At 50.1% G+C, this 27711-nt stretch overlaps 7 protein-coding genes across 7 annotated transcripts; 4 read left to right on the top strand and 3 right to left on the bottom strand.

Moving 5' to 3' along the window:
* Positions 1-24: 24 nt before the first annotated feature.
* Positions 25-1751, top strand: J7337_004054 (uncharacterized protein; the record flags this gene model as incomplete). Its single annotated transcript, XM_044821757.1, has 2 exons — positions 25-142; positions 193-1751. 2 exons carry the CDS (start codon positions 25-27, stop codon positions 1749-1751), a joined length of 1677 nt encoding a protein of 558 aa, XP_044683090.1.
* Positions 1752-2115: 364 nt separating this feature from the next.
* J7337_004053 (uncharacterized protein) lies at positions 2116-2462 on the bottom strand (the record flags this gene model as incomplete). Its single annotated transcript, XM_044821756.1, has 2 exons — positions 2116-2274; positions 2328-2462. The coding sequence occupies 2 exons, from the start codon at positions 2460-2462 to the stop codon at positions 2116-2118; spliced, it is 294 nt and encodes a 97-aa protein (XP_044683089.1).
* Positions 2463-3371: 909 nt separating this feature from the next.
* Positions 3372-4759, top strand: J7337_004052 (uncharacterized protein; the record flags this gene model as incomplete). The annotated part of the gene is made up of 3 exons (XM_044821755.1): positions 3372-3408; positions 3521-4640; positions 4696-4759. The coding sequence occupies 3 exons, from the start codon at positions 3372-3374 to the stop codon at positions 4757-4759; spliced, it is 1221 nt and encodes a 406-aa protein (XP_044683088.1).
* A 1431-nt stretch (positions 4760-6190) lies between these two features.
* On the bottom strand, positions 6191-6514 carry J7337_004051 (uncharacterized protein; the record flags this gene model as incomplete). Its single annotated transcript, XM_044821754.1, has 2 exons — positions 6191-6240; positions 6316-6514. The coding sequence occupies 2 exons, from the start codon at positions 6512-6514 to the stop codon at positions 6191-6193; spliced, it is 249 nt and encodes an 82-aa protein (XP_044683087.1).
* Positions 6515-9372: 2858 nt separating this feature from the next.
* On the top strand, positions 9373-12304 carry J7337_004050 (uncharacterized protein; the record flags this gene model as incomplete). The annotated part of the gene is made up of 3 exons (XM_044821753.1): positions 9373-10291; positions 10347-12181; positions 12242-12304. The coding sequence occupies 3 exons, from the start codon at positions 9373-9375 to the stop codon at positions 12302-12304; spliced, it is 2817 nt and encodes a 938-aa protein (XP_044683086.1).
* A 5665-nt stretch (positions 12305-17969) lies between these two features.
* Positions 17970-19058, top strand: J7337_004049 (uncharacterized protein; the record flags this gene model as incomplete). The annotated part of the gene is made up of 1 exon (XM_044821752.1): positions 17970-19058. One exon carries the CDS (start codon positions 17970-17972, stop codon positions 19056-19058), a length of 1089 nt encoding a protein of 362 aa, XP_044683085.1.
* Positions 19059-21590: 2532 nt separating this feature from the next.
* On the bottom strand, positions 21591-24326 carry MST20 (Serine/threonine-protein kinase mst20; the record flags this gene model as incomplete). The annotated part of the gene is made up of 4 exons (XM_044821751.1): positions 21591-21692; positions 21742-22076; positions 22128-23442; positions 23490-24326. 4 exons carry the CDS (start codon positions 24324-24326, stop codon positions 21591-21593), a joined length of 2589 nt encoding a protein of 862 aa, XP_044683084.1.
* Positions 24327-27711: the final 3385 nt, after the last annotated feature.

Raw genomic sequence — 27711 nt, 5'->3', positions numbered from 1 at the left:
GTATTTTCATCAATCAGCATCACCATGTCTAGGAGAGCCCCGAACCCCGCTGCTGAGCGGGCGGCGCAAAACCAAGCTACCATCAAGAGCCTGCTCAAGTTGGAGGCCAATAAGGTCTGCTCTGATTGTAAACGAAACAAGCGTATGTATTAGACTACGAGCTTGCTAGTACGTTCCCTCTGACCATTTCAGATCCTCGATGGGCGAGCTGGAACCTAGGTGTCTTCATCTGTATCCGATGTTCGGGCATCCATCGTGGCATGGGCACTCACATCAGCCGAGTCAAGTCCGTTGACCTCGATTCTTGGACCGATGAGCAACTCCAAAGTGTTCTGAGCTGGGGAAACGCTCGCGCCAATAAATACTGGGAGGCCAAGCTTGCGCCAGGTCACGCCCCATCTGAAGCCAAGATCGAGAACTTTATCCGAACGAAGTACGAACTCAAGCGATGGGTTATGGACGGCCCCATGCCCGATCCTGCTACTCTAGATGCTGATGGCGACGACGACGTACCCCTTAGCATTGTAAAGGAGAAGCAAGTTATAGAGCGCAAGGAGTCCATCAGAAAGGCATCCCTGGGCAACTCACAAGCACCGAAATCTATTCCTGCACCTCAGGGAGATCTTATCGGCGGAGACCCTGTCCCTGTGCGATCAAGCAGTGCTGCTCCTCACTCGGCGAAGGTTGCTCCTAAGGCTGAGCCTGCTCCACCGAGAGCAACAAGTACAAAGGACTCGCTACTCGGACTCGACTTCTTTGGCGAGCCTGCGGCTCCTCCTCGACCGGCCAGCACAACTGGTACCGCTCCGAGCGGTCAGTCTCGTCCCGATTTGAAGCAATCTATCCTATCTCTATATGCTACTGCGCCTAAACCCCAACCTCCTGCTCAACCTCAGCAACAGTCATCTGCGGGAGGCTTTGGTGGCCTTGCATCTCCCACCTTCAGCCACCAGTCTCAAGGCTCTGTTGGTGGCTTCAACGATGCTTTTGGTGGTCTCAGCATCTCGAACCCCCCTAAGCCCGCCGCTCCCGACCCTTTTGCAAGCCTCAGCTCTGCAAGTCGTACAACATCAAGCAGCAATGCCTTTGGTGGCCTAGGAGGAGGTAGTTTCTTCAACAGCAAACCCTCCCAACCCACAGCCCCTACCCACCAGCAGCAATCTTCCAACTTCTCGAACTTCGGTGGCTTTTCCTCCCCACAGCCGGCTGCTTCTGCTGCTCCTGCCGCGCCCAAGCCCGCTCAATCCTCCGCCATGGGTGACCTTTTCGATCTTTCTGCACCTGTGACCACATCGCCTCCTCCACCACAAACCGCAGCAGCTTCTACCAACTCCGTCTTCAACCTCTCTTCTCCTCAAAGCCCTCCTGCTGCCGCGCCAACCAGTACGACGACAACAGCTAACGCGGCCAGTTCTATGGGAGGTTTCTCTGGTGCTGATGTTTGGGGTGGAAGTGATTGGGGAGCCCCTGCAGCTCCTGCACCAGCTTCAGTTCAGAAAGCACCAGAACCGCCAAAGCCCGCGGCGAGCGATTTTGGTTGGGGTAACACGGGAGGAGCATTTGCCAACACACCCATCGTCCCTGGGGCGTCAGGAGGCTTCAATCCTATCGCATCGCCCAAAGTATCAGCCGATGAGGAGTTCGGAGGATGGACAAGCAGTGGACCTGCTGCTGGTGGCAGTGGTGGTCAAACCAAGCCTAGCGGTGGCTTTGGCGGAGATGAAGACTTGTTCTCCAACGTGTGGCAGTAGGTAGTGGGTTTTGAAAACATCTAGATGGCTTTTGAGGCGGAGGTTTCTATAAAACAATTGCAGGCATGATTGGCGTTTGCATGTTAGGAGTCAAGTAGATGCGAAACAGGATGGCTAGTAAATTGTACGACCATTATGACATTGGTTCCGGTGAGAAGCAATGTGAGTGTATTCAAATAACGCCGGCCCAACGCTGTGAAAACAGTAAAAATCCTGAGATACAACTCCTTAGTCTTTTAGCTGTGGACACTTGGATGTCCTTGACCATCTGTGTATACCACCTGATAAATATCCGTCTCCCCTTCACAACGGACGCCCTGTATTACGATCGTTCCCTGCCCAGCTTATATCTGTGCCAAGGCTCTTAGAACAACAGCTTAGCCCCGTAGAATAACACCAAGAAAACGCCAATAACGATTCCCGAGAGCTTCAGAATAGCGACACGGTTGCCTGATGCAGCCATGCGAGTTAAGCGGCCAGCAGAACCCTTCATCTGTGTGGTCATAGAGGAGAAAGTATCGGACTGTTGGCCGTTAGTAAACTGTAAGTTGTCGCTTCCGAAGGAGGCAGACGGACGGTGTTGTCGATGACATCCTGGGCTCGTGCATTATCGTAAATGTCTACTGTCACCCCTCGGAGGGCGGAGACCTTTGCAGAGAGCTCATCCAGGCGCGCATTGTTCTGGCGCTCTCGTTCGTAGGCTTCAGACATGATGAAGGTTGCCGGAAGTTAGGGATGGCGAAACAGGGGTTATCGATACGGTCTGGCTTTCGATGGAAACAGATTATTTGGTGTGTGTTATTTGTGGTCGCTTTGTGAAAGACAAGATGTCTTCGTCGTCGTGAATGTATCCTCGAAATGTCAAATGCCAAGTTATGAAAGGGGTTCGAGTTCTAACACAAAACCGATAGCCATGACGACCTCCTCGGCCCCAAAGTCCGCCACGGCCACCTCACGCGGGCGCGCTGAGGTGGACATTCAGCGGTACGTACTCTGGTGCTCGCACCGCCACACTTTAACTAACAGCCACACCTCTCGCCGCTGAGAAACTGGAGATTTCTCCATGCACCAAAGGAACTGGCGCCCAAGGCGGGGCAACATGTTGCAGACAGGGTCTGATGAAAGAAAATGGTTGGGCAGTTGCAAAAGGCTCTACGTACTTAGTAAGTTCAGCGGATTCGTTGATGTTCACGCTGTCACGTTGACTTGAGTTACTGCGCCACAAGACATGGAAGCTCCCCATTGCGAGGTGCCGTGAATCTGCGTGCCCAACGTCTGCACCAAATAGTGTAGGCTTAAGACGTCTCTCTACTTTTCCTTCTTCGTAACTTTGTCGATCCTACAAGTCCTTGTATAATATCGCCGCAGAATATTCTACACTCGTTTGTTTACGTCCACTCCTTGGCATATACCATCGAGGCGCAGCAGCAACTCGTCTGGTGACGACGCAACCCGGACAAGCTGGGCTACTATACCTATCATATCAACCCCACCCCTCGCCCTTGTACTGAGAGCTTCTTGGCTCCTCCAACAACAGTTTTCGACTTGCGCGAAGATAACTCCCGATCCCTGTTCCTGTTTGTGCATTGCATCTCTTGAGCTTTGGTCGAGTGTATCAAGATGGGCATCAACAATCCCCTCCCGTCGTCTATGGCGTGTAAGTCGAGCCACCAAATTCCGCACTCATGATCGCGCATCATGGGCTACTCCACCCCTCAATGAAGCGATCAGCTCAAGTGCGAGACATGGCTAACACAACTCCCCAACAGCGGAATGTAAGAAGTGCGGCAAGATTCTGACTTCTTTCATCAACCCTCGCCAGTCTTTCGGTCCCGACAAGGTCATTCCTCCATCCATCCTCGCCAATGCTAAGGGTCTTGCCATCATCACCGTTCTCAAGGCCGGCTTCCTCGGCTCAGGCCGTTTTGGCAGCGGTCTCGTCGTCGCCCGACTTCCCGAGGGTGGTTGGAGCGCCCCGAGCGCTATTGCGACCGCCGGAGCCGGCTTCGGTGGTCAAGTTGGTTTCGAATTGACCGATTTTGTTTTTATTCTGAACGATTCGAGCGCCGTCCGGTCCTTTGCCCAAGCTGGCTCTTTGACACTAGGTGGCAATGTCTCCTTGGCAGCTGGTCCCGTTGGTCGCAATGCCGAAGCAGCCGGTGCTGCTTCTCTGAAAGGTGTCGCCGGTATCTTCAGTTACTCCAAGACCAAGGGTCTATTTGCTGGTGTTTCCCTCGAGGGATCTGCGATTATTGAGCGCCGTGATGCCAACGAGAAGATGTACGGCCAGCGCTTCACAGCGCAGCAGCTCCTCACCGGTTCTGTGAGGCCACCTCCTCAAGCTGCCCCTCTTATGAATATCCTCAACTCGCGCGTCTTCAATGGCATGAGAGGCGGCGGTGACGACGCCATGTACAACGACATTCCTGTATACGACGATCAGCACGACGATGTTGTGTGGAACGGTCGCCGAGGATCCGCGATGGGCGAGGGCGTACAGCGAGATCGTACAGGCTCAGGCTCATATGATGATAGCTTCGGGCGACCCAGTCGCTCGAATACATGGCAGGACGATGTATACGACAGACCAGGCGGTTTTGGCGGGCCCACGCGTTCTAGCACGTTTGCTTCTGGTGGTGGAGTGAACAACGACTACGTTTATCGTGACAATCCTACAGGAGGTTCGGGAGGGTTCGGCGCCGAGAAGAAGGCTGGCCCTGGACGGCCAGCGGCTCCCAAGCCTAACTTTGGCGCCAAGCAAGCAATGCTTAAGAAGAACGAGGCAGTTGCTGTGTACAACTTTGACGCGGATCAACCAGGTGATCTGGGTTTCAAGAAGGGCGATGTCATCACTGTACTAAAGCGAACCGAGAGCGACAACGACTGGTGGTATGTATTCAACGCCAAGTACTTAAATACCATCGCAATAACTAACGGCTTCTAGGACTGGACAAATTGGCACAAGAACGGGCATTTTCCCCAGCAACTATGTCAAGATGAAGGAGTAACGGTTGTTATCTTTGAATCGATTTAAATACCCTTTAGGCACGTTTCGGATGGATACCTTATGAATACGACGGCTTTTTTGTCTCTTGTCTGTCTTGGAAAATCGCGGTTGCAAAAGACTGTACAGTTTTACACATCATATGTACTCCACAAGCTTTTGAATCATAAAAAACCTACACATTTGTAGCAGACGGATGTTTTCCCACCCCTGAGCCTCTACTAAGCCGTGTTTGGCCCATGGAACCTAGCCAATACACGGGACGCCTGCTGTTAGTAGGTAGGTATCTAAGCTCATGATGCCTCCATGAGATATATCAAACCGACACATCGAACATTCCCAAATTGAGCTTCATATATATATATATATATATGGCTTTGGAATAGTTGTTCCTATAGTTGAGACGCAATAAGGCTCAGGGGTCGCACATAACAGCTCGGCACCATAACAAAAACCATATGAAGGCTGCCAAATCAGAAAGTACTGCAGTAAAAGTATCAACAGCTCCACATAGAAGTAGAGATACTCTACGTTATGGCTGACAGTTCACACGCGATCTAATTACCTCTATTATGGCCGATTAGGGATGAGCGGTACCCCTTAAAATACAGTCAAGAAGTTTGTTCATGTTAGGCTCTATGTCAAGACAAACGGCCCCAGTGCTGGGATGATAACGAATGCGTTCTCTTGGCTGATGGCTTTCTCACCTGAGGTAGAGTTCTAGTCCAAGCAATGGTTTTGTCACCGAGAGCATCAAACCCTGAGCCTTTGCTAGGCATTTGCAACAGATCTAACGCAAGAACTTGATAAGTAATATTTGGAATTTATCAAACGCCATGTATTAATTAGTCTTTCCGCAAATGCGGGAAGAGACTAACCTTGGGATCTTAGCCCGTAGGACTAGTAACAGGTAGATCCTGGGACCTGGCATTTGTGAACTATGATTGCCTTTGAACTTTAGAGTCTATTAATAAAAACTTGATTGAAAACCGTAATCCATCAAGGCTATTTACAAACAATACACCCTTGAAATGCACCAACTGTGGCAGGACTACCCTGATTCTGAACCAGGTGCTCGACTAGTGATGCCTGCGAATGAGGTGCCAGGTTAACTCTTGGGGTGTGTTTATGACCTGGATCATGTTGAAAGCTCTCGCAAGTTCCCCATTACCGTTCTTAATCTCTTGAATTCGCTGGTTGATAACATCCCGTATGTGTTTGTGAAACCGGGTCCAGAGCTTCAGTCTGTTTTGACCTTGATGCTTACCCATACTGCGAGAAAAACGACTGACGATCATAATGTGGCTACCCCTCTTCTCGGACCATTCCAGCGTGTGTTGATCCCCGAGGCGCTGGCTGGTGTTTCGACAGAGACGGAAATCTTTGTTGGTCGTCTCCTGGGTATTGCTGAGAGGGATGTCTTTGAAGAGGTTCCTCAGGCCTCGCTTTCGACAGAACCAGCCAGAGCAACTAGTAGGCCGCTTGCTAATACCTGTCATTGGATGATCAGAATACAGATACGTACTAAGGTATGGTAAGACATGTGAAGTTATAACTTACGTTGGGTGGACTCACGTATCCGTTTCGCCCGGATGTCAAGAACTGTCTCGATATCAATGCTGGGGAATTTGTTCAACACCTGTTGCATCTCAGGACTGTGGATTATCTCTCGGTCGCTGGGACTGGGGCCGTGGCTCGGAAATGTTGTAAGGATATTTGGGTCTTCAATGCTTGGTAGGACTGTATCTGATATCGACATCGTGGCAGCTAGGATGAATGCAATACAGAAAGAAATGCAGCTCAACTCTAACCGATGGGGCTGCGTGGAGTTTTCGCCAGAATAATGAGCCCCGTGAATAAGCTTGGTAGTAAGGGGAGCCTTAATGCCGCGATAAATTCGATGAACAGAAAACGTAAAGGGGTTTGGTCGGTTGTTGAATGGGGGACGAAGAGAGTCCGAGGTAGGTGTAGTCGGTACAGTTCATTATCAGGAACAGTGAGTCAGTCTCAGCAATAAATCAGTTGCATACCTACCTGCAAGCTCTTAAACTCACGTAACAAAGTCAAATGTTCGAATTTCCTTCCTTTAACCTCCAACTATCCGCTCATATTGCAGATAACTCGCCAACCAGTTGTCACTCCCCGCCGACCATGACTTGAAACTTTTTATACCAGAAGTCTCTACGTCTTGCCCATAGTTGCTTAGAATAGAAACGTGCGAGCAAAGCTGCATCACCGCCCCTCGCAACATCCTGTTCAAACTGTTCAACCAATGGGGCTGTTGCTTGATTCAAATCCTTCAACGTGTTGTAGTCACTAAGTATAACCCATGGTAGGAGCTCCGCACCTGAGGTTTCTTGTTTTGATCCTGAGGACCCCTGGGAGCTAGTTGCAACTTTCGGGCTTTTTGGGAGGGTTGTCTGACACTCGGCGTCCTTGTACATATCATCTTTTGCTTTCACACTCGCAAATGTACCCACCGATTTAGAACTGGGAGGATGGTCTTCAAAACTACTAGTTGCTTTAGAATAATCATCAGTGTTTTCTGACGCAAGAACTCTGCCACTCTTCCAGTCTAGCCTCTTATTTGTGGTGTTGTACGTGGTTTCAGTGCTTTGACTTTTCCTTGAATTGGTTGGATCTCTCCTTAAAGACCGGCTTGGGGATCTCCTGGTTTCTCTATAGTCGGAGGATATCTCAAGCCCCGATTGTATACCTGCTTGCACCTCAGGCTTCTTGTATGGTGAGGCGGTCTTTGCACGTGAATCAAATGGCAACTGCCTTGGTCGAGGCATCAGTTTGCGAAAGTCCTGGTCGTGCAACGGCTGTTGGCGGTATGGTTCGGGCGAAAGGTCCTTTGTCAAGTCTGAGCGCGTATTACAGCTCTTGGGGTCGACATCCGAGCGACTTTTAAAAGAGCCGACTTTAGGACTTTCACGAACTGAGAGGCTCTGCGCGTGGGAGCCTGTGGTGGACACATTCAGAGGCATCACCATGTCGGCCCTACCGATGGGTGATTGTGTCGGAGGCGGGCTAGAGTTAAAGGAGTACCTCAGAGGCGATCCAACGCGAGGTTTATGTGGGTGTGTGCCGTCTCTTTCAAGGAACATGTGGTACGGGTTGAGTTGTACCGTCACTGGACTAGTATGCCGCATTTGAGTCCCTGGAAGATAGTTTTGCATAGGTATTGACTGCGCTCTTTGTGTTTCCATGTACGAAGTTGGGACAGTCGAAAATGGCGACGACTGTAAAGGAGCGTTCAACATGGTGGTGAACGAGAAGTCAGGTGGAGCACCAGTTCCTGGGAAATGATTCGGAGGCAATAGAGTCGACGGTGTGATCGAAGAGAGTCGTGGTCTCGTGTCAAACATGGTATCGTGTGTTTGAGATACAGGCTGAGGAGGAACTGATAGAAGAGATGCTGGTATTGCCTCGCTGGCGAAGAATCCAGCCTTCTGCAGCAAGCATACAGTAACACTGAAATCTCTCTTTTCTTCAAACTGCGCGAGGAGCGCTTGTGGCTTCTTGGGTACAATTACACAGATTCGATTAGTTTGCTTATTGATGCTGATGATCTCTGCAGAGGAAGGTGATCCTCCTTTTATTTCACTGAGTCGAAGGGAAACCTGGCCTATTAGCATCCCACTCGAGCCCAGTGTCACCAATTCATACCACTTGTTGATTCCCTTTGTGTATCAAAAGAACCAAAATTCCCATCTCTGATCCGATCGGTCTTTCACCCTCAATCGTCAAAGTGAAGGCACTGTGTGGGTGAGAAGAGTTGTAGGCTTTGGCATTCGCTCCATCGCGGATCTCCAAGTAAACGAGTGGGCACGCGGACACGGGAGTCGGGGGACCAGCCATGATAGAACTCAAAAATGGAAGACTGCATGGGTACTCTGCAAAGGAAATGAGATAGATTTTTGATCGAGTTTGGGTTAAAGTTCGCACAGACAAAGTCTTACGCGCCTTGTGCTATGTAATTTAGTCTTGAACTTGAGAAGTTGGTTTCTCCTTCCGCTTCGAAGCCCTTGATAAATAGTAAGTAGCTAACGTAGGAGGCAAGTACTACCTGCACCGACATGCCTCTCCATCCTTCTTGCCAACTAGGTAGGTAGGTATTGAAGTAAAGAGCGACAATTCCACCAAGGATCTAACGAATTCAACTTTTTGCAGAAGAGATTGAGGCTGAAGGGACAGGTAATTGATTACGTCCCTGTAGCTACCTCTAGGTACCGAATAAGAGAACTTCCCATCTTCGATTCCATGGAGGTTGTGACCATGGGTCACGTGGAGATAACCTAGTGCAATCTTCCCTCCAAGGACTTCGACGCGCCGCGCCAAACCAAACTATCAGCGAGACCCATGCGATTTGAGAATCGTGGATCAAGCTGCAAGCATCCACGGTATCTCTAAAAACCAGCCAATTATCGATACAGAGGCCATTGAAGCCTTTCAGACGCTGGGTTGAGGCGCCTATCCGTGGAAATCTTTCGTGACTGCACGACATTTAACGCAGCTCGACGAAAAGAGACCTCCCCCGTCATCGCGACTACGCATTGCGTATCCTGTTTCTATCCACCCGCGCACAATCAGTTCACCGCACGATCGCTCAATATGGCGCCCGTTCGCAATGAGGTGCCGCCGCACACGATAGATCGCACGCCCGAATACGAGGATTTTATGACGCGACTCCGTGATTATCATTCCAAGCGCGGAACGACACTTGATCCAGAGCCCAAGGTCGGCGCAACGCATGTTGACTTGTTCAAGGTCTTCAACCACGTCGTAGAGAGTGGTGGCTATGACAAGATCTCTGAGGAGAAGCTCGCATGGCGACGTATGGCGTCAGAGCTGGGCATATATTCTAATAATGAAGCCTCCACTGCCTTCTCGCTGAAGGAGAAGTTCTACAAAAACTTAGCTGCGTTTGAGATCAGCACAGTACATGGAAAGGAACCTCCGCCAAAAGATATTCTGGAGGACGTGACGGCTAAAGGTGCTGGCTTACTGTCACGCACAAGAGAGAATTTCTGGGGGAAGAAGAGAGAGAGCAATGTCGGTGCCACAGACTCAGCGGCCTCGGGAGACGATGGTACACCCGTTCGCGAGCGACCCGTTCCAGACACTGCTGCCAGTGCGCGTGCTTCTAGAGGGCTGCGTGAGGCACCTCCTCAGCGTGTCATCTTTCAACCGGATACTGGACCTTCACGAACAACCCGACATTCTTCTGCTCATCATGCGAGCAGTACCAACTCACCAGCCGCGAACCCTCCCCAGACCCCCTCGCATCACCCAAACATGCACATACCTCAGCAGCACCAACAACAGAATTACCAGGGAAACCGAGGTCCCTCGGTTCTTCACCACCCAACTGACACTGAGAATACATCCAACTTGGTCACTGCCTATCAGCCGCGGTTTTCTAAACCCCTAACACTGCGCGCAGTGCCAACTCCAAGCAATGCGCCCACCGAGTTTCAGAAGCCACGCCAAACTCCGCGCATTGACCCTCGTCAACCGATGCAACCTGGCAGTAAGTAGTACTCATCCGTAATTTTGTGTTTTCTTCCACTAACTAGCTGTATTAGCCGGTTTTGATGGCCCTAATATTTACATGAGGTGTTTGAACGCTTTGCGATCAAATATTCCTGCTGAACAAGCCTTTGCGCTCAGTCATCTGGTGAAAATATCGTTTGAGCGAGGTGACAAGTACAAGTTCGACTCATTCCCAGGTCTGGCCGAAGGTCTAGTCGACAAAGCCCTTGAGGTGGGACATATGTTCTATCACGTTAACTGGAGCATATCTTGGAACCTTCCATATGACTCCAGTGACCCGAGTGCCCTCGATGGAAACTATGGGACAAAAGATATCCTGGAGCGCATCGATAACCTGATTGAGAAGGATGTACCCGACATTCTGCAAACTGAGTCATTTGCGGACAATATGGTGCTGATCACTGAAGCTGTCCTGACGTTGCGGAACATGGTCACCTTGCCTGAAAACGCTCATAACATATCAGACTTCCCCCCCGTCAAGGATCTCATCTGTATCATTCTGAACCTACCACAGAAGGATTCTCTTGTGGAACTGAAACATCTTGCCCTAGACATCGCTGAGCAGTTGACGCCGTTCATGATATTGGACTCAGAAGACCCTATGTATAAGACATTGTTGGAGCAGTTGACGTCTGATGACCGTGGTATCATCCTGACGTCTCTTCGGGCGCTGGGGCGTATCTCCATGAATCTCGAGGCTACCAACAAGCTAAGCAATATTCCTGGGCAAGTACTCCAGCGACTTTCCAGTTGGCTTTTGCTCAACGATGATGAACTTATCGACGCGTGTCTCGATTTTCTCTATCAGTACACTGCTGTTGTGCCCAACGTGGACACCTTGGTCCGGTCTTTGACGCCAGAAAACCTCATTGACCATCTTGCACGCCTCCTGGCTCATGGTGCTCGTAAGACACAACGCGAGTTTGTTCTTGTACCCGAGCACAGAATTCCCGCTCGTGACCAGATTGCTCCTATGCCTGAGGATCTTCTTCAGGAGATGCTCAAGCTTGAAGAGCCAGATCGTGTTCACCGTTGGGTTCGCTGCTTCTTCGAGGAGGATAATAACTCTTTTGTGACACAACTAGCCGCCTGGCAGGCCTACCAGAACGCATTTGTCGCACCACTCAAGGTCATCAATCAGCCTCTTATCACACCTGCCGACTTCATCCGGAACAGTACGTCTGTGTACAAGGATTCAAACGCGCAGGTCCTTAGAGAGCCGGGTGACCCTCAACAAAAATTCATCATTCATGGTATCCGTGCAAGACCAAAGCCTCTTGGCTTAGATGGCAAGGAGTACGGGCGATGCCTTTGGGCCTCGAATCCTACCAATAAGCTTGAGAAATGTGGTCGGTTTTACATTAAGCCTGAGAAGCTTTGGGAGCACATCCTCGTGGACCATCTAGGAGAGAAGCGAAACGAAGGGGGGCAATTCGACAACATCGAGAAAGAATACATTTGTACCTGGGATCAGTGCTCCCACTATCCCAAGTCCACCAAAATACACCTTCAGGATTTCGCAAGACATATCAACACACACATCTCTTCGGCGTTACCCAACGACGCACTCAACAGAAAGCCAGAGCGTTCATGGATTATTCCCGCCAAGACTATGGCTGTGACCTACGAAGAAACTGCAACAGCACGGGACGAGCGGAATCCAAACCTCCCGCCCCAGGCAGCTGGTATTCCACTCAGCGCTGCGTTAGTGCTAAGGAACATTGCTCGCAATGTGGTCAAAACGGAGGCTGAGGAAGAGATGATCAAGAATCAAGAGAAAGTGGGTGAAATAGGAGGCTGGAACGAGGTTCTTTTCCGCCCGCTGCTACCGCGACTATTTGAAATCCTTGCAGAGAACAGGGCCTTGGTATGTCTATCAATCCCATCACCGTTTGCCGTAGAGAATTTATACTAATTAACCTCGCAGAGCCCTTACATTGCATCGCTCCTTGATTTGGTCCATATTGAGAATTACGACCAGGGCCGATGATGCAGTTTCGCAGGATGGCGTAATGGAAAAAGACGGGGCGTTGTCACTACATGCTTTCAAGCAACCTCGTAACGAGGGGGCATTGTTTGCAGTGATTTACACAGGCTTCCTCACATGAGTGAAACCTGATGAGGATCAGAATAGCATGTGTTGTTTTACACGGATTGCTTGTATTAATACCCTGCCCGTGGGCGTTCTGGGCTGGTTGGTTTTGGATGAGCGGTAGATCTTTGAACTCGAAGACTAAGAATAGAAACAATATGCATTCTGCAGAATTGTGCAGCATCTTTGCCGATTTGTGTATTTGCCGCGTGAACCTGTTGGGATGGATCAAGCGCGATTACGTCTAAGTGCTGTATATGTGATATTGGCGTAGGCTTTCATGGTCTGATACCTTCAGCAAGGACAGTGCCGAAGTATCTGGCGATATAAGTCAACTACCCACTAGAGATTCAACTACCGGTCCGGGCATCTGGCTTGATTCCCATCACCGCATTTTTAAACCCGGGCCGGTGCCTCTGTTGTGCAGTACATCTCAACGCCGGATCTCTGTTCTCGGCTCTATCACCAGCCGCAAAACTACTCGTACGAAACACGGGAAGCGCCGTCATGCGCATGTGGGGAAAAGGGAGTGAGTGAAATGCATTGTGGCTGCTCGATAACGGCGGTTTATCCTCGCCAACTTGGCGGAGTTGGACATGGGAAATCCAGTCCAGTCCACACCACACAATACCCCAGACCTGGGCACGCCTGTCGTGATGGATGATGATAAGGGATGGAAGGGCCGTGCTTCTGCGAGGATTCTGGAACTCGCGCGAATGCATGCATGTGAACCTGGTGGTGCCCCCTTGTTCCCTTGACAGCTCCCCACCACACGATAACTCCAAGGGCAGGGCAGGGCTGGGCTGCAGGCAATGTATTTGCGTGCCTGGTTGTGAGATGGGCCTCAACATGTCATGGCAGTATGGAGTAAACCTCGCACAATGCGATCACTTGGTTTGACAGAAGGCGCTTCGATTTCGATTTCGATAGTGCTTATACTGACTGCACTACGTAGTATGTCATCTAGTGAGCATATTGTCAGACTGTTTACACAAAGAAAGTCATGTGGCATTGCAGATCAAAGTGTATATAGTACACATTCGGACAACGCTATTCACAAGATGCCAAGGCCTTATTCAAAGTGTGCCTCGATTCTCTTATCCTTGATGAGCTCGCTTGTGCTTGTCCCAGGAAATTGCCCCATCAGATATTGATTGATCAGATCAGTTGGTTGCAAACGAAGAAGATCATGTGGGTCTCACAAGGAGCTCCAAGTCCGCTCTGCCTCACGCAAGAATATCTGTCCTACAGAATTTAGCGATGCAGCCTCTCAGGGAGACAATCGAATATCGTCTGATATCTTGTTTTTGCTTTGTCTTTTGGATGGGTACAAATGGAGCCATTCGATAAAACGAGTTAGTAAAAAATACAACGAGTTTGAAGTATACACCGTCTTTTGGTGTTTACGCCGTAAAAGTCATCATAATGGAAATTTGGCTTGGATCAAATCACAAATGATGATCGCCATGCTCATCGACAAAGCGTAGCTGGTTTCATCTCGTCATTTTTGTGACCATTGAATAGATCAGAGTAGTAGAGTTGTTGAATGAAAGAGTCAACCCCCACTGATACAACTAAGCTATCTTTGTCATTGTTTCCTATCATTTCGACCACGAACTGAGAAGGTGAGAGAACACTCTCGGTCAGGGTGGTATGGACAAATGGGGGGCGCCAATGGGTGGGTTGTTAGTGTTAATGCTCTCTTGGTCATCTAGGTGTAGCCTGGTCTAGCCAAGGAGGTGGGATGGCACACCGAGAGAGGTGAGTACCTAGACTGAGCACTATTGTGACCATGAGTAAGGGTTTGAGAATTGTTGGGGGCTAGAAGGGTGTTCGTGAGTACATGGTTCTGACACAAAAAGGAAATCTCGGGGTTAGAATGAAGTTTTATTACGAGACAAAGCTGAAAGAGTATCTGCATGTTATGTCTTATAGCTATCACCTCCCTCACCTTGGAGAGGTTTCGGTGAGGAAATCCTGACTCGACCCAAGACGTGGATGGTGGTGGATGAACCAGGATCAGCAATACATAGCATCAGCATCATTGCGACTGCGGCCGTTTTACCCGGGACTGGAAGTTGAAACCTTCCGTGGTGTCTCCTCAGGGGACGCGCAACATCAGATGTCGTCTATCTGTATGTGCGTGCGCAGCTAGGCTCGGGTCTGAAAACTGTAGCCGTAGCAAATTGTTGCTCATTATTCAAGCACTGGCAGACTAAGCAGGTGTTTTGGTTGGGTGGATAGTGGTGTACCAAGTGAGAGGGTGGAGGAAAAGAATTTGTCTGCCTAGAAAAGATGAACAAAGCCTGTCGTTAAGACGGTGACAGACCAAAATACATACTGCAAGCCCCAAGCAGATGAGGTGCCAGGTTAGCCCAGAGGCTAGCCATCATCAGCAAGTTAGCGAATGCTGCTGCTACATATTTGGGGTTGCCTTTGGTGTTGAGGCAACGTGCACGTCTGTGCTCAAATTGTTTGCCGGTGGCCGGACAGCCGCGAAGCCAAGTGGGCAGCAATCTAGAACCTAGAAATAGGCGGGTGAAGGCCAAGACATTCCCCGGAACGCTCGGACTGTAATGAGGCCTTGTATCAACTTTGTTTGTGTTGAGAGAGACCCCCCGGAGGACGGATGGGCAGTCCTTTCGTTGCCCGAGTTATCCAGCAAAACAGTTGGAGACATGACATCCCATCATATCACCACCCATCTCACCATGTAAGCGCCTGCTGTGGAGGAGGGGAGGTTGAGAGGGAGGAAGACAGAGAAAGGTGGGGGTCCCAGGAATAGCTACCGAGAAAACCTATGCTATGGAACTTAGCCCGTGGAGCCCACCCAGCTTGGCCAGAGCTACCCCTGCAACGTCCCGAAGAGCCCCTAGAGGCTAGGAGCTGGCTCCCCGCGACCCGCCATAGCTCCCCACGGCTGCCCGTGGGATCTGGGTTTCTAATTGATCTTCTCTCCACTTGGTGCATCGAATCCCTGGGTGCCGCCCCATACCTTATGCTTGTTTCCCGCTCTCTCAACCTCATTCATCATGGACATTGGATGTATGTACTGTACTTTTCGATGACGAGTGTGCAAAGTGTCTTTTCCGTGCCACCGTATGCGTCAATGGCTGGCTGTTTGTCCGAGATTGGCGTTGAACAGAGAGTAACACGCAATGATGCCGTGACGTGTTTGTGACTGTGTTTGTGTTTCCAGAGAGAAAAAAAAAAAAAAAAAAAAGACATGAATGTGAGACGTAATAGAGGGGTGAGAAAAGAGGCTGCCTCTAGACCGTCACCTCTGAATTAGAGCTGCATATGCATGTTCCGATGTGGGCATTGAGAAGCAGTGGAGAACCCCACGTAGTTATCAAAGCTGTAAAAAAAAAAAAAGTCGGAGGGTTATGAGAGAAGAAACCCGGACCGGCTGTATATGCAATACTCCGTAGCACATATATCAATTGATTGACTGGTGATATAATTGTCAATTAGGTTGGGAAGGGACCTTTTAAAAATGCCTTATGTAACCAACTTTGCGCAATACATCGCTTTCAAAACGAGGTAAGAGGAAACAACACCGTCTCACCCCAACTACCAGTTAAGGCTACCTATCCGTATATGTAAAACACCTCAGAATGTTCTCCCAACCCGCATGAATACCAACGTAGCCCATATTCAAATATTCAAAACAAAGACTACCTGCTAGGGTAAATCTCAGACCATGCAATCAATGCTCCCCCACATTGCACTGCTTCTGCGTGCCTGAATGCGCCTCTGCTGTGGTCTAGTCCACGTCTCGTCTTTGATCAATCTCTTGACAGGAGTCAGGAAATGCAATGACCCTGTCAGTGGCCCTGGCAATCGATCTTGTGACCATCACAAATCTCCCATCCCGTCTCACATTTTGGAGGAAGCCCCCGGCTGATGCGACATCGGTGCCCCGGTCCCTACACGATGTGAGGTGAGGGTGAGGTGAGAGTTCAGTTTGTGCTACCCCCCTTTCTTAGACCCGAACTAAGGAACTTCTAATTCAGGAACCAGTACCAATGTACCTCGATACCTTATCTACGGTTGCTCGCTACATACATACAGATCTGACCTCACCGTCTACACCGAAGTCGGTGAAGAGCCGTTCTCCCTTGCTTGGGTGTCAGGAAGCGTGCCGGTGGTTGGTCCACCTACGTGTGTATTGTGTATTTTGTACTCGGTATTGTAGCTGCCATGAGGTAAGGTAGGCGTAGGCATGGATATCTGGATGCCATGGAACCTATATAAATCCATTGCCGGCCGGAGCTAGTTCCCCATAACCTTTCATCACACACATGCATTTTCTACGACCTTAGCTTCTCACAGAATCTTTTCCCACTTCGATCAAAAGTTCATCTGAAGCTGTATGTTATGCCCAATGAAGTTATTCTTGTTGCCTTTCGCACGTAATAGGCCCTGCCAACCATTTGGTTCTTTTCTGCTGTGGCCAAATTCGATGATAACTGCGACTAACGCCCTGTTATAACTAGATTTTCATCGACACCTTCTCCGCACCACCTTTGGAGATATAACTTTCTGCTGCACCATAGCACACACACACGCGTAGCATTTGCCACCAACAAGCTTGCCTCCAGTCCCGGATCCGAATCCCAAACCCGAATCTCCGTTGTTCGAGACATCCAGGACATCTATCTCAGATCAGCTCTACACAGCGAACAAAAGCATTGACTGAATTGCCGTTCTGGAGTCGCTATTGAAGAGCCCCGAAAATAGCACCGGTCCTCCCGCAGTCACCTAAACAGAACAGAACTGCACTGCACTGCCATACACTGCCCAAAGGCCCATCCCGTTAACTCTTAGACTTACCTGACTTCGGAGTTTTCCTGCCGTGAGATCTGCACTTCACATACCTAACTGTTCTATCTTTGCCTGCACTCCCGGTTCCACTGTTCTCTCAATCCAGGCCCCCGCGCCCGCTGCCACCCTCCTTGAACAAGCACTTGAAGCCTCCAGAGCCGCCAAACGAGAGTAGACCCCTTGATTCTAGCCTTAGCTGAAGTCACCTGCACTGCGCTGCGCTGCACCGTACCGCACCTTATCGCTTACAGTCCACCTCAAGGGCCTCGCAACACCACACCCACGCCCACACCACACCCATTCGTTCGCCTTCCTCACGGACATACCGCCACACTAATTCCTTGCGACCCTGCCATACAATTTCTGCGACAAGGTACAAGAAAAAAGGAAGAAGAAAAAAACTTTCGTGCCCAGGTCTAGAGTTTTCTCTGCATTGCTCTCACTGCCTGCACTCCCTCCACTTCCGCAACACACTTCACACTCTATCTGTGTTTACTTTCGGACCCACAACCTTTCGACCTATATATCGAGAGAAGCCCTCCATCTGTTCAACTCTTTTACAATCTTTATCTTCCACTCTATACCCATTCTCTCGCTTGAGCCCTTGTGTCTGCACCAAAAGACCAAGACCTTTTAATCTACAATCGCTTCTCCTCCCGCAATCACTCCTGTTCTTATATACCCATATCCTCCCTAGGTATTCTCAACCACCAACTCAACCTACACAACCTTCACAATGGCCTTTTACTCCATTTCTCGAAACGTCCTCCGTGCCACTCGGGCCTCTGCCATTGCTCTCCCCAAGAACTCGCGATGCTTCACAGCCACACCTGTGCAGCGTGTCATTGACACCAACTTGAAGAAGAACGTTGTTCGCGAGAAGGAGGTTCCTGTCACAGTCTACAGTGCTGGCCAAGGCACTGGTGACAAGCACACAGTCAACGTTCCCGAGGCAGCTGCTCGAGTTCCCAGTGAGCCTCGTGCTCCTTCTACCGAGAGCGATATCGTTCAGCCGCTCACCCGCAAGACCTTTGAGCAGCTCCCCCACACCATGCGCAACATGAGTGTCTATGGCAAGACCATCATCCTCACTGGCGCAGCCCGTGGTCTCGGAAACCACATGGCTCGTGCTTGTGCTGAGGCTGGTGCCAAGAACATTGTTCTCTTCGACGCCAACCAGGAGCTTGGTGACGAAGCCGCAGCTGAGCTTCACGACAAGACTGGCCTACCTGTCTCCTTCTTTAAGGTCGATGTTCGTGACGGTGCTGCCATCAACGCTGCCGTCGACGAGGTTGTCGAGCGCTACGGTGCTCCTGATGTTCTCATCAACTCTGCCGGCATCGCCGACTCCAACATCAAGGCTGAGACCTACGACCCTGCCATGTTCCGTCGCCTTATCGACATCAACCTTACTGGCTCTTTCCTCATGTCTCAGGCCGTTGGCCGTGCCATGATGTCTGCTGGAAAGCCTGGTAGCATCATTCTCGTCGCTTCCATGTCTGGTTCCATTGTCAACTTCCCCCAGGAGCAGAGCTGCTATAATGCCTCCAAGGCCGGTGTCATTCAACTCGGCAAGTCCCTTGCGGCTGAGTGGGCCAAGTACGACATCCGGGTCAACTGCATCTCTCCCGGTTACATGGACACTGCCCTCAACCGAGTTCCTGCGCTTGACGCCCAGAAGAAGATCTGGAAATCCTTGACACCCCAGAACCGACTGGGTAACGTTGACGAGCTCAACGGCCTTTGCATCTACCTCGCCTCAGACTCCTCCAAGTTCATGACTGGCTCTAACTGCATCATCGACGGTGGCTACACATGCTACTAAGCGAGCGGTGCGATTGTTTGACAGTTAGCGAAGAACGGTTCCTACGAATGAATGGCTGAATTGGGAAGGCCCTGAAAGAGGATTTGATTTTCTTTGTTTGGAGTTCCGGAAACAATTGGTGTCCTATTTTTTGAGCTTTGAGCAAGGGCAAAAAGGGGAGGGAGGGGACGTATGAGGATAAAACTAGATCAGCTCTGGATACCGTAGAGCAGGATGAATAACTGCCGTATTAGACACGGAGCGAAGAGATCCAGACAGAGGATCTAACTTTAATAGCCACTGGCATATAATGAATGAACTCAACGAAAAGAACCGCTTATTTTCTCTGGTGAATGGTTGTATAAACGAATATGCTTTCTTGTTTCTTGATTAGACTTTCGGGTGTGAAACAAGGTTAATGGGTATCGTGAGCTAACAACCGAAGTTTCTTGTCCCTTGCCTTGCGTCTGCAAGAGGCAGATCGTGACTTTAGCTAAGGTACCTACCTTAGGTAAGGTAGATACGCAAAGTGTAGTCTGGTCCAAGTCCACCTAAACCGCAATAATCCACCAATGCACGTCAATGTCAATCAATCATCGCATGTTTCCGGGCAGCCAATCACGATGGCACTTGCATGTTAAAAACGGCAATCCAGCTTGAGCCAATAATTTGGGTCTAGGTTATTCTCACCGCTCTATCCGTATTTTCGCATCTTTCGAGACGATCAAAACCGGGTCAAAGATCCGGGCCAGCCTTTTTGTTTTTCGGGTCGCCAACCAAACTGGCGGTGGAGAATATGGGCCGATACCAACATGAAGGAGGAGATAGCGGCATGAGATCATGCCCAGAGTCAGCCTCCTAAATCAAAGCATATGGGAGAGACTCGGGAGAAATGTCTCATGAGGATGCAGGAACCAAGACAAAAACACCTTTTATATCACAACTAGGTACCTAGTGAACGTTGAACACATCTACTCAAGACTACTAAACAGTCAAGTAACGAGCTGAACCTTTCGATACACAACGACTCATGCGAAACCGACACTACAGATCCAACGAACCAAGTTCCTCCACGTTCCAAGGATCTCGTGCAAGACACATACACCTACATGTCAAAGAGGACCCCAAGGTGCCACCGGCAGACCGCATCGTCTTCCGGCTCATGATGGAAGGGCGTTTCAGAGGGGAGCACGGCCAACTCATGCAATGACTCGGAAGGACTAACTAAAGCCATTTTAATCGTCTTCTGTCTATAACTTCTCTTCCTATTATTCTCTCCTCCTTATAAAAAGACCGAAAACACATACTCGCTTATGAGTATCTTTTCCACGGTCTACTCAACATTCCAAAATCAAGTGCACGTTCAGATAAACAGCTCATCCTTCATATCAACACCTCGAGAAAGGGCTCGACATCATTTTCCGAATATGCAACTACTCTGCACTCCCTCCATCTCGCTGGTCCGCGCCGCTCGGTCCTTGCGCAACCGACTCATCAAGAAAACCCTCCTCCCAGCCCGTGCAGCAGCAGCCTCCGTACGCAACTCAATACACTTCTCCTCACCATTCTCGTCACATTCCCACGACAAGCTCAAACACCAAGCTCGACCTGCCTCCCTTGGCACTGTTGCTGTGCTTGGTAATGGGCTACCCACAGGCATGGAAGGCCACGCCGCTGTCAGAGAGGGCCAAGGTTGTTTGAGAGTCCAGAAGCATATCAGCCCCTTCTACCAACAATGGGAGCAGGGCAGCCTCATGTTCCAGAAGAGCAAGTTATTGTAGGACGGACACCATTGAAGAAACAAAGTATAGTCGTCGCAGGCTGATCTAATGATTTTGTTGTTTTGTCTTGTCGTCTTTGCGTTAGAATGTTTAGTTAAGTATTGGCTTCGTTTGTTTGGTGAGATTGATTGGCTTTGAGCGTTAGGTCTGTCAAACATAGTCACTCAGACTGACACCCGAATACAAAAAAATCCCATTTGGTATCATCACCACAGACACATCTCGAAAAGCCTGGGCACCAATGTACGGAAGCAAACTATTTTTTTTATGATTCAAAGCTGGTGAGGAGACATGGCTAGGTCTAGTATCGTGACAGGCCCAGCCTCGAGCGCGAACTCGATGTGCAAGAACAATTCGTATGCAGGGGTATATCCAGCGTGTCATATCTATGTGCCGCCAGGCGTCATCTTGGTGTCCGCCTGCTGGCACCTTTTGGGTTTTTCTTTTCGTGCAATGTGTCGAACTCGCGACCTCATGCGCATAACATAATCCGAGTCACCCCTTGACGCGGTATCGTATCAATTCCAACTTCAAGATGCAAGGCCTGCTATGACAGTTGAATAATTTGTGGAAGAAAATGGTCATTAGATAGTTGGGTATGCAGAATCGTGACCCAAGGACGGATTGTGCCCGTGGGGACGTCGTCAATCGAGACCACTGTATCGACTTGGAGATACATCGATCATCGTCTGAGAAACGCCGGCAATAGTCGGCGAAGTCTCTCTTTTCTCACTGGGGGATCTGCAGGAGGAACTCTTCTCCCGGGGTTTACCTACTGCCCCTTGCGAGCCTTTTCTTGCGCCCTCTGTTCTCGAGCGGCTCGTACCAATGGCGATAGCTGACCTAGGTCAACACACTGCTTCATGAATTCATGCTAAAACAGGGTCAGTGAGATGATTTAACCGGGAACATCAGAGACTTACCCTCAGCAGGTCATGAGCACTGGCTCGCTTCTCCGGATCCACCTTGAGTGCAAAGTAGAGGAAGTCCTTGAACACAGGAGAAAGATCCTGTTCATTCTTAATGTGAGGAGTTCCGTTGGTTGCAATCAACCACAGAGCACGCAACGGAGATTCCGTCAGGTATGGTGGCTCGCCTTCTATCATTTCGATAGCCATGATACCCAGAGACCAAATGTCAACCTTGCGCCCGTACTCTTTCCTAGTAACGACTTCGGGCGCCATCCAGTAGGGTGTACCCACCATGGTTGTTCGTTTGTTCTGGGCTTCGTTGATGGTCGCACAGAATCCAAAATCGGCTGCTACGGTTAGTTGTGCCTTGCGCCGCCACTGGAATACTTGTCACTCACTCAGCTTGATCTTGCCCTCCAGGGATAGCAAGATGTTGTCCGACTTGATGTCTCGGTGAATGACTCCCTTGGAATGCAGATGTTGCAGACCAAGAAGGGTCTCACGACACACGGAAGCGATTTGCCCCTCAGACATGATATTGAAGGTGACAACATCCGTAAGGCTGCCTCCCTCCATAAACTCCATGACGACCCATAGCTCGCCACCACAAAGATAACTGTCGATAAAGTTGACGATGTTGGGATGTGAACTATCCTTCATGACAAGAATCTCGTTGATAATCAGGTCCTTCTTAGGTTGCTGTTCGAGATTCATCTGCTTGATAGCCACCAATCTGTTCGTGCCACGCTCGTGACCAGTGAAAACACCTCCAGATGCACCCTGGCCGATCTTGTTGAATCCTCGGTATATGTCTCGAGGGTCGCCTTCGCTACAGATGCGCTTAAGGGCAGCAACGATGTCAAGGCCTGCGCTCTGACGAGCCCGGTGTCGTGGCCTAGCCCCAGGCACGGCTGCTCCAGGAGCCTGTTGACGAGGTGCGTTGTGTACACCGTTAGACTCCGGGGCGCGGCCGTACCCAGCAGCTGCTTGCATGTTCGGGTTCTGGGGATGAGGAGTTCGTTTACTAGGAGCACGGCCGATGCCGCCAGACATGGCAGCTTGGGCCTGAGCCATGGCTTGTTCCTGCTGCTGTTGCATAAGTTGTTGTTGATAAGCGGCGGCTTGCGCTTGGGCGAGCTGTGGGTTGGGTTGCGGTGCAGTCGGGGCGTATGTAGGTCCAGTGACGCGCGAATTGGATCTCGATCGGTGCTCTTCGGGGAGCATAGGGCCAGCGTCCTTTGACATGCCGTAGGATTCGTCGCCGGACTGAGACATACCGATGCCTGAGTCTTTGGTCGAGTATGCGCCTTGAGGCATATGTCGATTGCTCATGCTGACGGGCGGTTTCGGGGCTGGGCGACTGGGCATTAGGTCCTTACCAACCTGGCCTCGGGGAACAGGCGGTGGTGCTCGGGGATTCTCAAAACTTCCTTCATGATTGACAGTTGGAAACCTGGGGTTCGTAGGTGAAATATTGTTCGGTGACATACCCATATAGTTTGACGGGTACATGCCCGGTGATGCTGCAGTTGCCGGAGAGGTGGCATACTGACCAGCATGATGAAATTTCTCAAGGACCTGATCCTCTGGGGGCCTCTCCGTGGTCTCTTTGTAGAACTGCAAGATATCAACCATAGTTTGCGGGTTTTCTCGCCTTTCCTTTTCAGGAATCCCGCTTTCGTTGATAAGCCGCTGCCATTCTTTAGGCAAACCCTAGAGTCTGTTAACGAGTATAAGAACAAAGAGATGGATGAACTGACTGTGAACTGGCCTGTGGAACTATCATAGCCGACATGAGTAACGTGAACGGGGTTCTCGGGTGCAGAGATAACGGGCTTCTTGGGTGATCCGACCAAACTGTTCATGAAACCGGAAAATCCTGACTTCTTTCGTAGAACGGCCGGCTTGAGGTCCTTGCCATCGTCGGAATATCTCTTGGGGTTGACCGAAGGCCCATCAGTTGGAGCCCTTGGGCCTAGGCTCTTCTCGTTCAAAGACGAGTCCATCGCTGAGAAGCTGGTCGAAGTTCGTAAGGCAGGGCTAGCAAGCCTAGAGTCGGTAGGCGCCTTGACGATTTGGGGCGGGAATTGACGAGGGGCAGCAGCCTTCGGACTAGGGATCTTTATTGATTCGATGCGGTTCAGAATAGCAGCGCCGTCAAAAGGAGCGCCGATTAGGTCGTCAGGCACCGCTGTCTTACTGAGAGGGCGGAGGTGAGAATCGGAGAGACGGTCGGGATGACGGGGGACGGGTGCCCAGTGATTAGCGGGGGTGAAGTCGCCCTGGGGTGAGATGGGCGATGGGACAGGTCTAAGAGTGTTGCTGTTGGCGGATAATTGAGGATGAGATCGATCAGAGTCTTGCCAGTCGGACACGGTCGCGGGGTTTGAGCGGGCTGGGGGAGCACTGGGGGCTCTTCTCAGACTCTGGGAACTGCGTTTGCTCTCAAGGGACTGGGCGTCGAAGGCACCACCATCGAAGCCAGAGGAGGAGCGGGCGTATGCGTAAGTGGGAGGTTTCTTGATGAGCTTGCGACGATGTGAAGTTGCGGTATGAGCAGAAGCAGACGACGCAGAGGTATATCCGGGGCCGTCCATGATCCAGCGGCAAGCAGGAAGCAGCCTGTCAACTGAGGGCAGTTGGGTTGGGGGGCCCTTTGGAGCTAAAAAAAGGCCTTAGAGGGGACGGCGGGCTGCTTTGCTGCTGTTAGGGACGGGATCTTTTTTGTGATGGGCCGAGCGAGCAGGTGGAGGAGACTGACTAGGTAGACAGAAACAGAACAGGTATCAAGTCACAGGGTGTGTGTGCAGGGAAAATGAGAAGGGGAGAAGAATCAGAATAGATGTGCTGTGCAGTGCAATGCAGTGGCTGTGCCGTGCAGGTCTGGCTCAACTCAAGAGATAGATAGATAGGGTCTAGGACTTTCAGAATCAAGCAAGACCAGAGGGAACAAACGAAGCCAAACAATAGGAGGAGTTTGACGGGGGGACTGGGACTGGGGATTGGATGCACAACGCAGTGCAGCGCGGGGGGTATTGATATTGTTGTGGTGTGTTGTTTGGCCCGGGTGGCGATGCTGAATTGGTGATGGCGGTCCTGCAAGCGGAATTAAATTACTTGCTTTGCCTTGCTTCGTCTCTGTTTCGTGTTGCCTTTGCTTCTGCGTTTCCTCTCCTGGGAATCCTGCCCGGTGACTTCATAAGAAGAAAAAAAGGGTAAGCTGCTGTTCGGGGGATAACAGGATAAGTGGGTTGGGGAGATCAAGTTCGGGAAGACAAGTACATAAGAGAGAGGACGGGAAGCAATGAGAACAGGAAGACAACCACCTACATAAGGTATAATTATACACGCACTGTGTCGTATTCCTCAGATCAAGGGGAACTTGACAACAAGAAGGGTGAGTGAGATGACCTGGAATGCGGGAGGTGGATTGGGCTGTGGGATAAGATATTAATTACACTGTAGCATGGAGGCCCTTGAATTTAAGAATTGTGATACAAACGGCCGATGGGGCAGCCTCGTAGTGCAGAACCAGAGAGCAGAGCAGTGCAGTACATAGCACGGGCTGTTGAAGCAGTGTTTCCGGACTCCTCTACCGTGATGCTGACTGTATTATCAGGAGCCCTGCGGGGGTGACATGGTTGCAGTCTTGCTACTGGTAAGAATGGATCTCTCTGATGATGAATTGTTCAAACGACAGGAATTGGGGTCTTGATTAGCGAGGTTGTTTAGAAACAAGACATCAAGAGCCCTATGCTTCAAAAGGAAGGGCCCTTGAATGCCTGGGGATACTTGGTCAGGGAGCAGACAGCTGTGAACAAATGCCTGTTAAAACTTTCTTTCCCATTCAATCCGATCTCAAAAGCTTCTTGCAAGTGATCCAACATCCTCCGTATAATTCCCTAGAAACCCTCGCGTTGATAGAGACGCAATGACTCTAATTGGGTTTCTGATAGGCAAGGAACCGAAGAAATGGCTTGGACCCTGGACCCCAGCATATTGGGATAAGGTACATGCGATCAGCGGGGCAGACAACTCATGCAGAGGTACCTTGGCATTTAGCTGGCGCTGATACCCAACCCAACTCCCGTTAACTTGCGTCCCTTTTCCAGGCTCATCCAACGTCCCCCACCATCGTTGCAACGCCATCTCTTGTCCCTCGGGCCGTTGGCGCGACTCGACAGTGTGAAAGCATCTTGCCAGCACTTGGTGGTTGGACCAACGGCATGGTTGGAGGGTCATGGATGGTATCACTGCATCTTTTTCCCCCTGAGCGCCTCGCAAACAACGTTGTGCTCAAATGGATGCTTCACAGGATGACGACACGGGGTGAATGGCGTACCAGTATGGACCGCAAGTGGCTAAAGTCACCTTATTTTGGTAGTTTGCACTGGATAACGAGCTCTGATTATGGCACATGGTGGCTGCAGAAGGTGAGGATATCTGAGAGTGAATGAATGAATGAATAGACGGACAATAATAGGGTGGGACGAATGTTGGTTGCAGACTCAACCCGGCCGTTTCCAATTGCCCATTGTTAACAAACATGCTTCAATGAATACAATCACATAATATCATGGCTGCACTCTACTGCCGGTGGCCGCTTATTAGCCTCTACTGTTGATCACTCGTACGGTTTGTTCTGTTCCGGACTCGTCGCACATACTCGCACTAGAAAACTTCTATGAATCACGTCTTCAGGTTTCGTAACTTGGAAAACTAACGTCAGTCTCGGGTGCATTATGTCACCCCAATGACTCGTTGTACTGGGAATGTTATTAGACCACAATCATGGCCAAGCGCTTAACAAACCATGTTATCGTAAAAAATTAATCGATATATGTATCTTGCTCATCGAGTGCTGCAACGCTCTTTGTATTAGACAACGACCCCCAGTCAGATACATAATGTACAGCTACATCCACGCTGCCATGCCCCCTGAAGTACAAGTATAGCTGCTGACCAATAACATATAACGTTCCTGTCGCAGGTTCATCACGATCAAGTGTGAGTGGAATTGAATGCATCTTGATTCTTTACCTGAGTGGAGTTTGTTCTCAAAGCCGGGCGGGAAGATTCAGGAGAAGCTAGAGATCAAAGTTTGGGCAAACTAGCCAGTCCTTGGCCAATCTCAAGCAACTGTCTCCCCCGAGTTGAGACTAGCACAGGCACAAGCTCGACTCCAAACTCAACTGCCCTTAAGGGGGCAAGAAAACATTAAACTTTGATAAAGGGTGTCAAAATACAGAGTAGACATAGTGAAGAGTCCCCTGAGCCAAACTTACCTAGAAATTTTTTAACACTGAGGGCCAAGGTCCTGAGTTTTCTTTCCTCCCCTAGACTGACCCGTCTGTCCTTGTGGGTCAGAACGCTCGTGGCTGGTGGAGATTGCCGACGATTTTGCAGGTCTTAATGGGAGTCAAGCATCGGTGATTGACCATAGCCGTGGCTGGGCAGTGTTGGCTCCGACGCAGTCTCTGTTAACCGCTGCTCTTGTACTCCGTATACTCCGAGTCGACATACCGATATGTCTAATATCTATTGCTGTTGGTGATTCATCATATGAAGTTGAAGAAAATTTTGTGTGCAGGGCATCAGCAAGGCACCGCAATATTGCGGCCAGTATTAATTCAGTACCTTAGGCGTTACAGCTTGGTCACGATGGGGCACAATAATGAACCCGTACCCTCGTCGGCCATTTATCATGCTGGGTTCTTGCATCCAATCCAATGCTTACACTGCTGGGTCGTTTCCTCGAGTGCTCGCACAGCGTCTCCCTCATTCCGTAAAAGGGACCTCGATTTGATTATTGGTTAGGTAACCTCCTCTGCCAGTATCTGTAGATATTTGCTATAGAACTTACCTTCTCCTGCTTCTTAACCTTTGCCTTGGTACTTAGGGAAGTAAACAACTTCTAGTGTTCAACAAATGTCATATCAAATCAGCAAAGCTGCATACCAGACTTCTAAGAATATTTTGGTA

Source organism: Fusarium musae, chromosome 3 (genome assembly GCF_019915245.1).
Source record: "Fusarium musae strain F31 chromosome 3, whole genome shotgun sequence".
Lineage (NCBI taxonomy): Eukaryota > Fungi > Ascomycota > Sordariomycetes > Hypocreales > Nectriaceae > Fusarium > Fusarium musae.
This window is presented reverse-complemented; position numbering and strand designations above follow the sequence as displayed.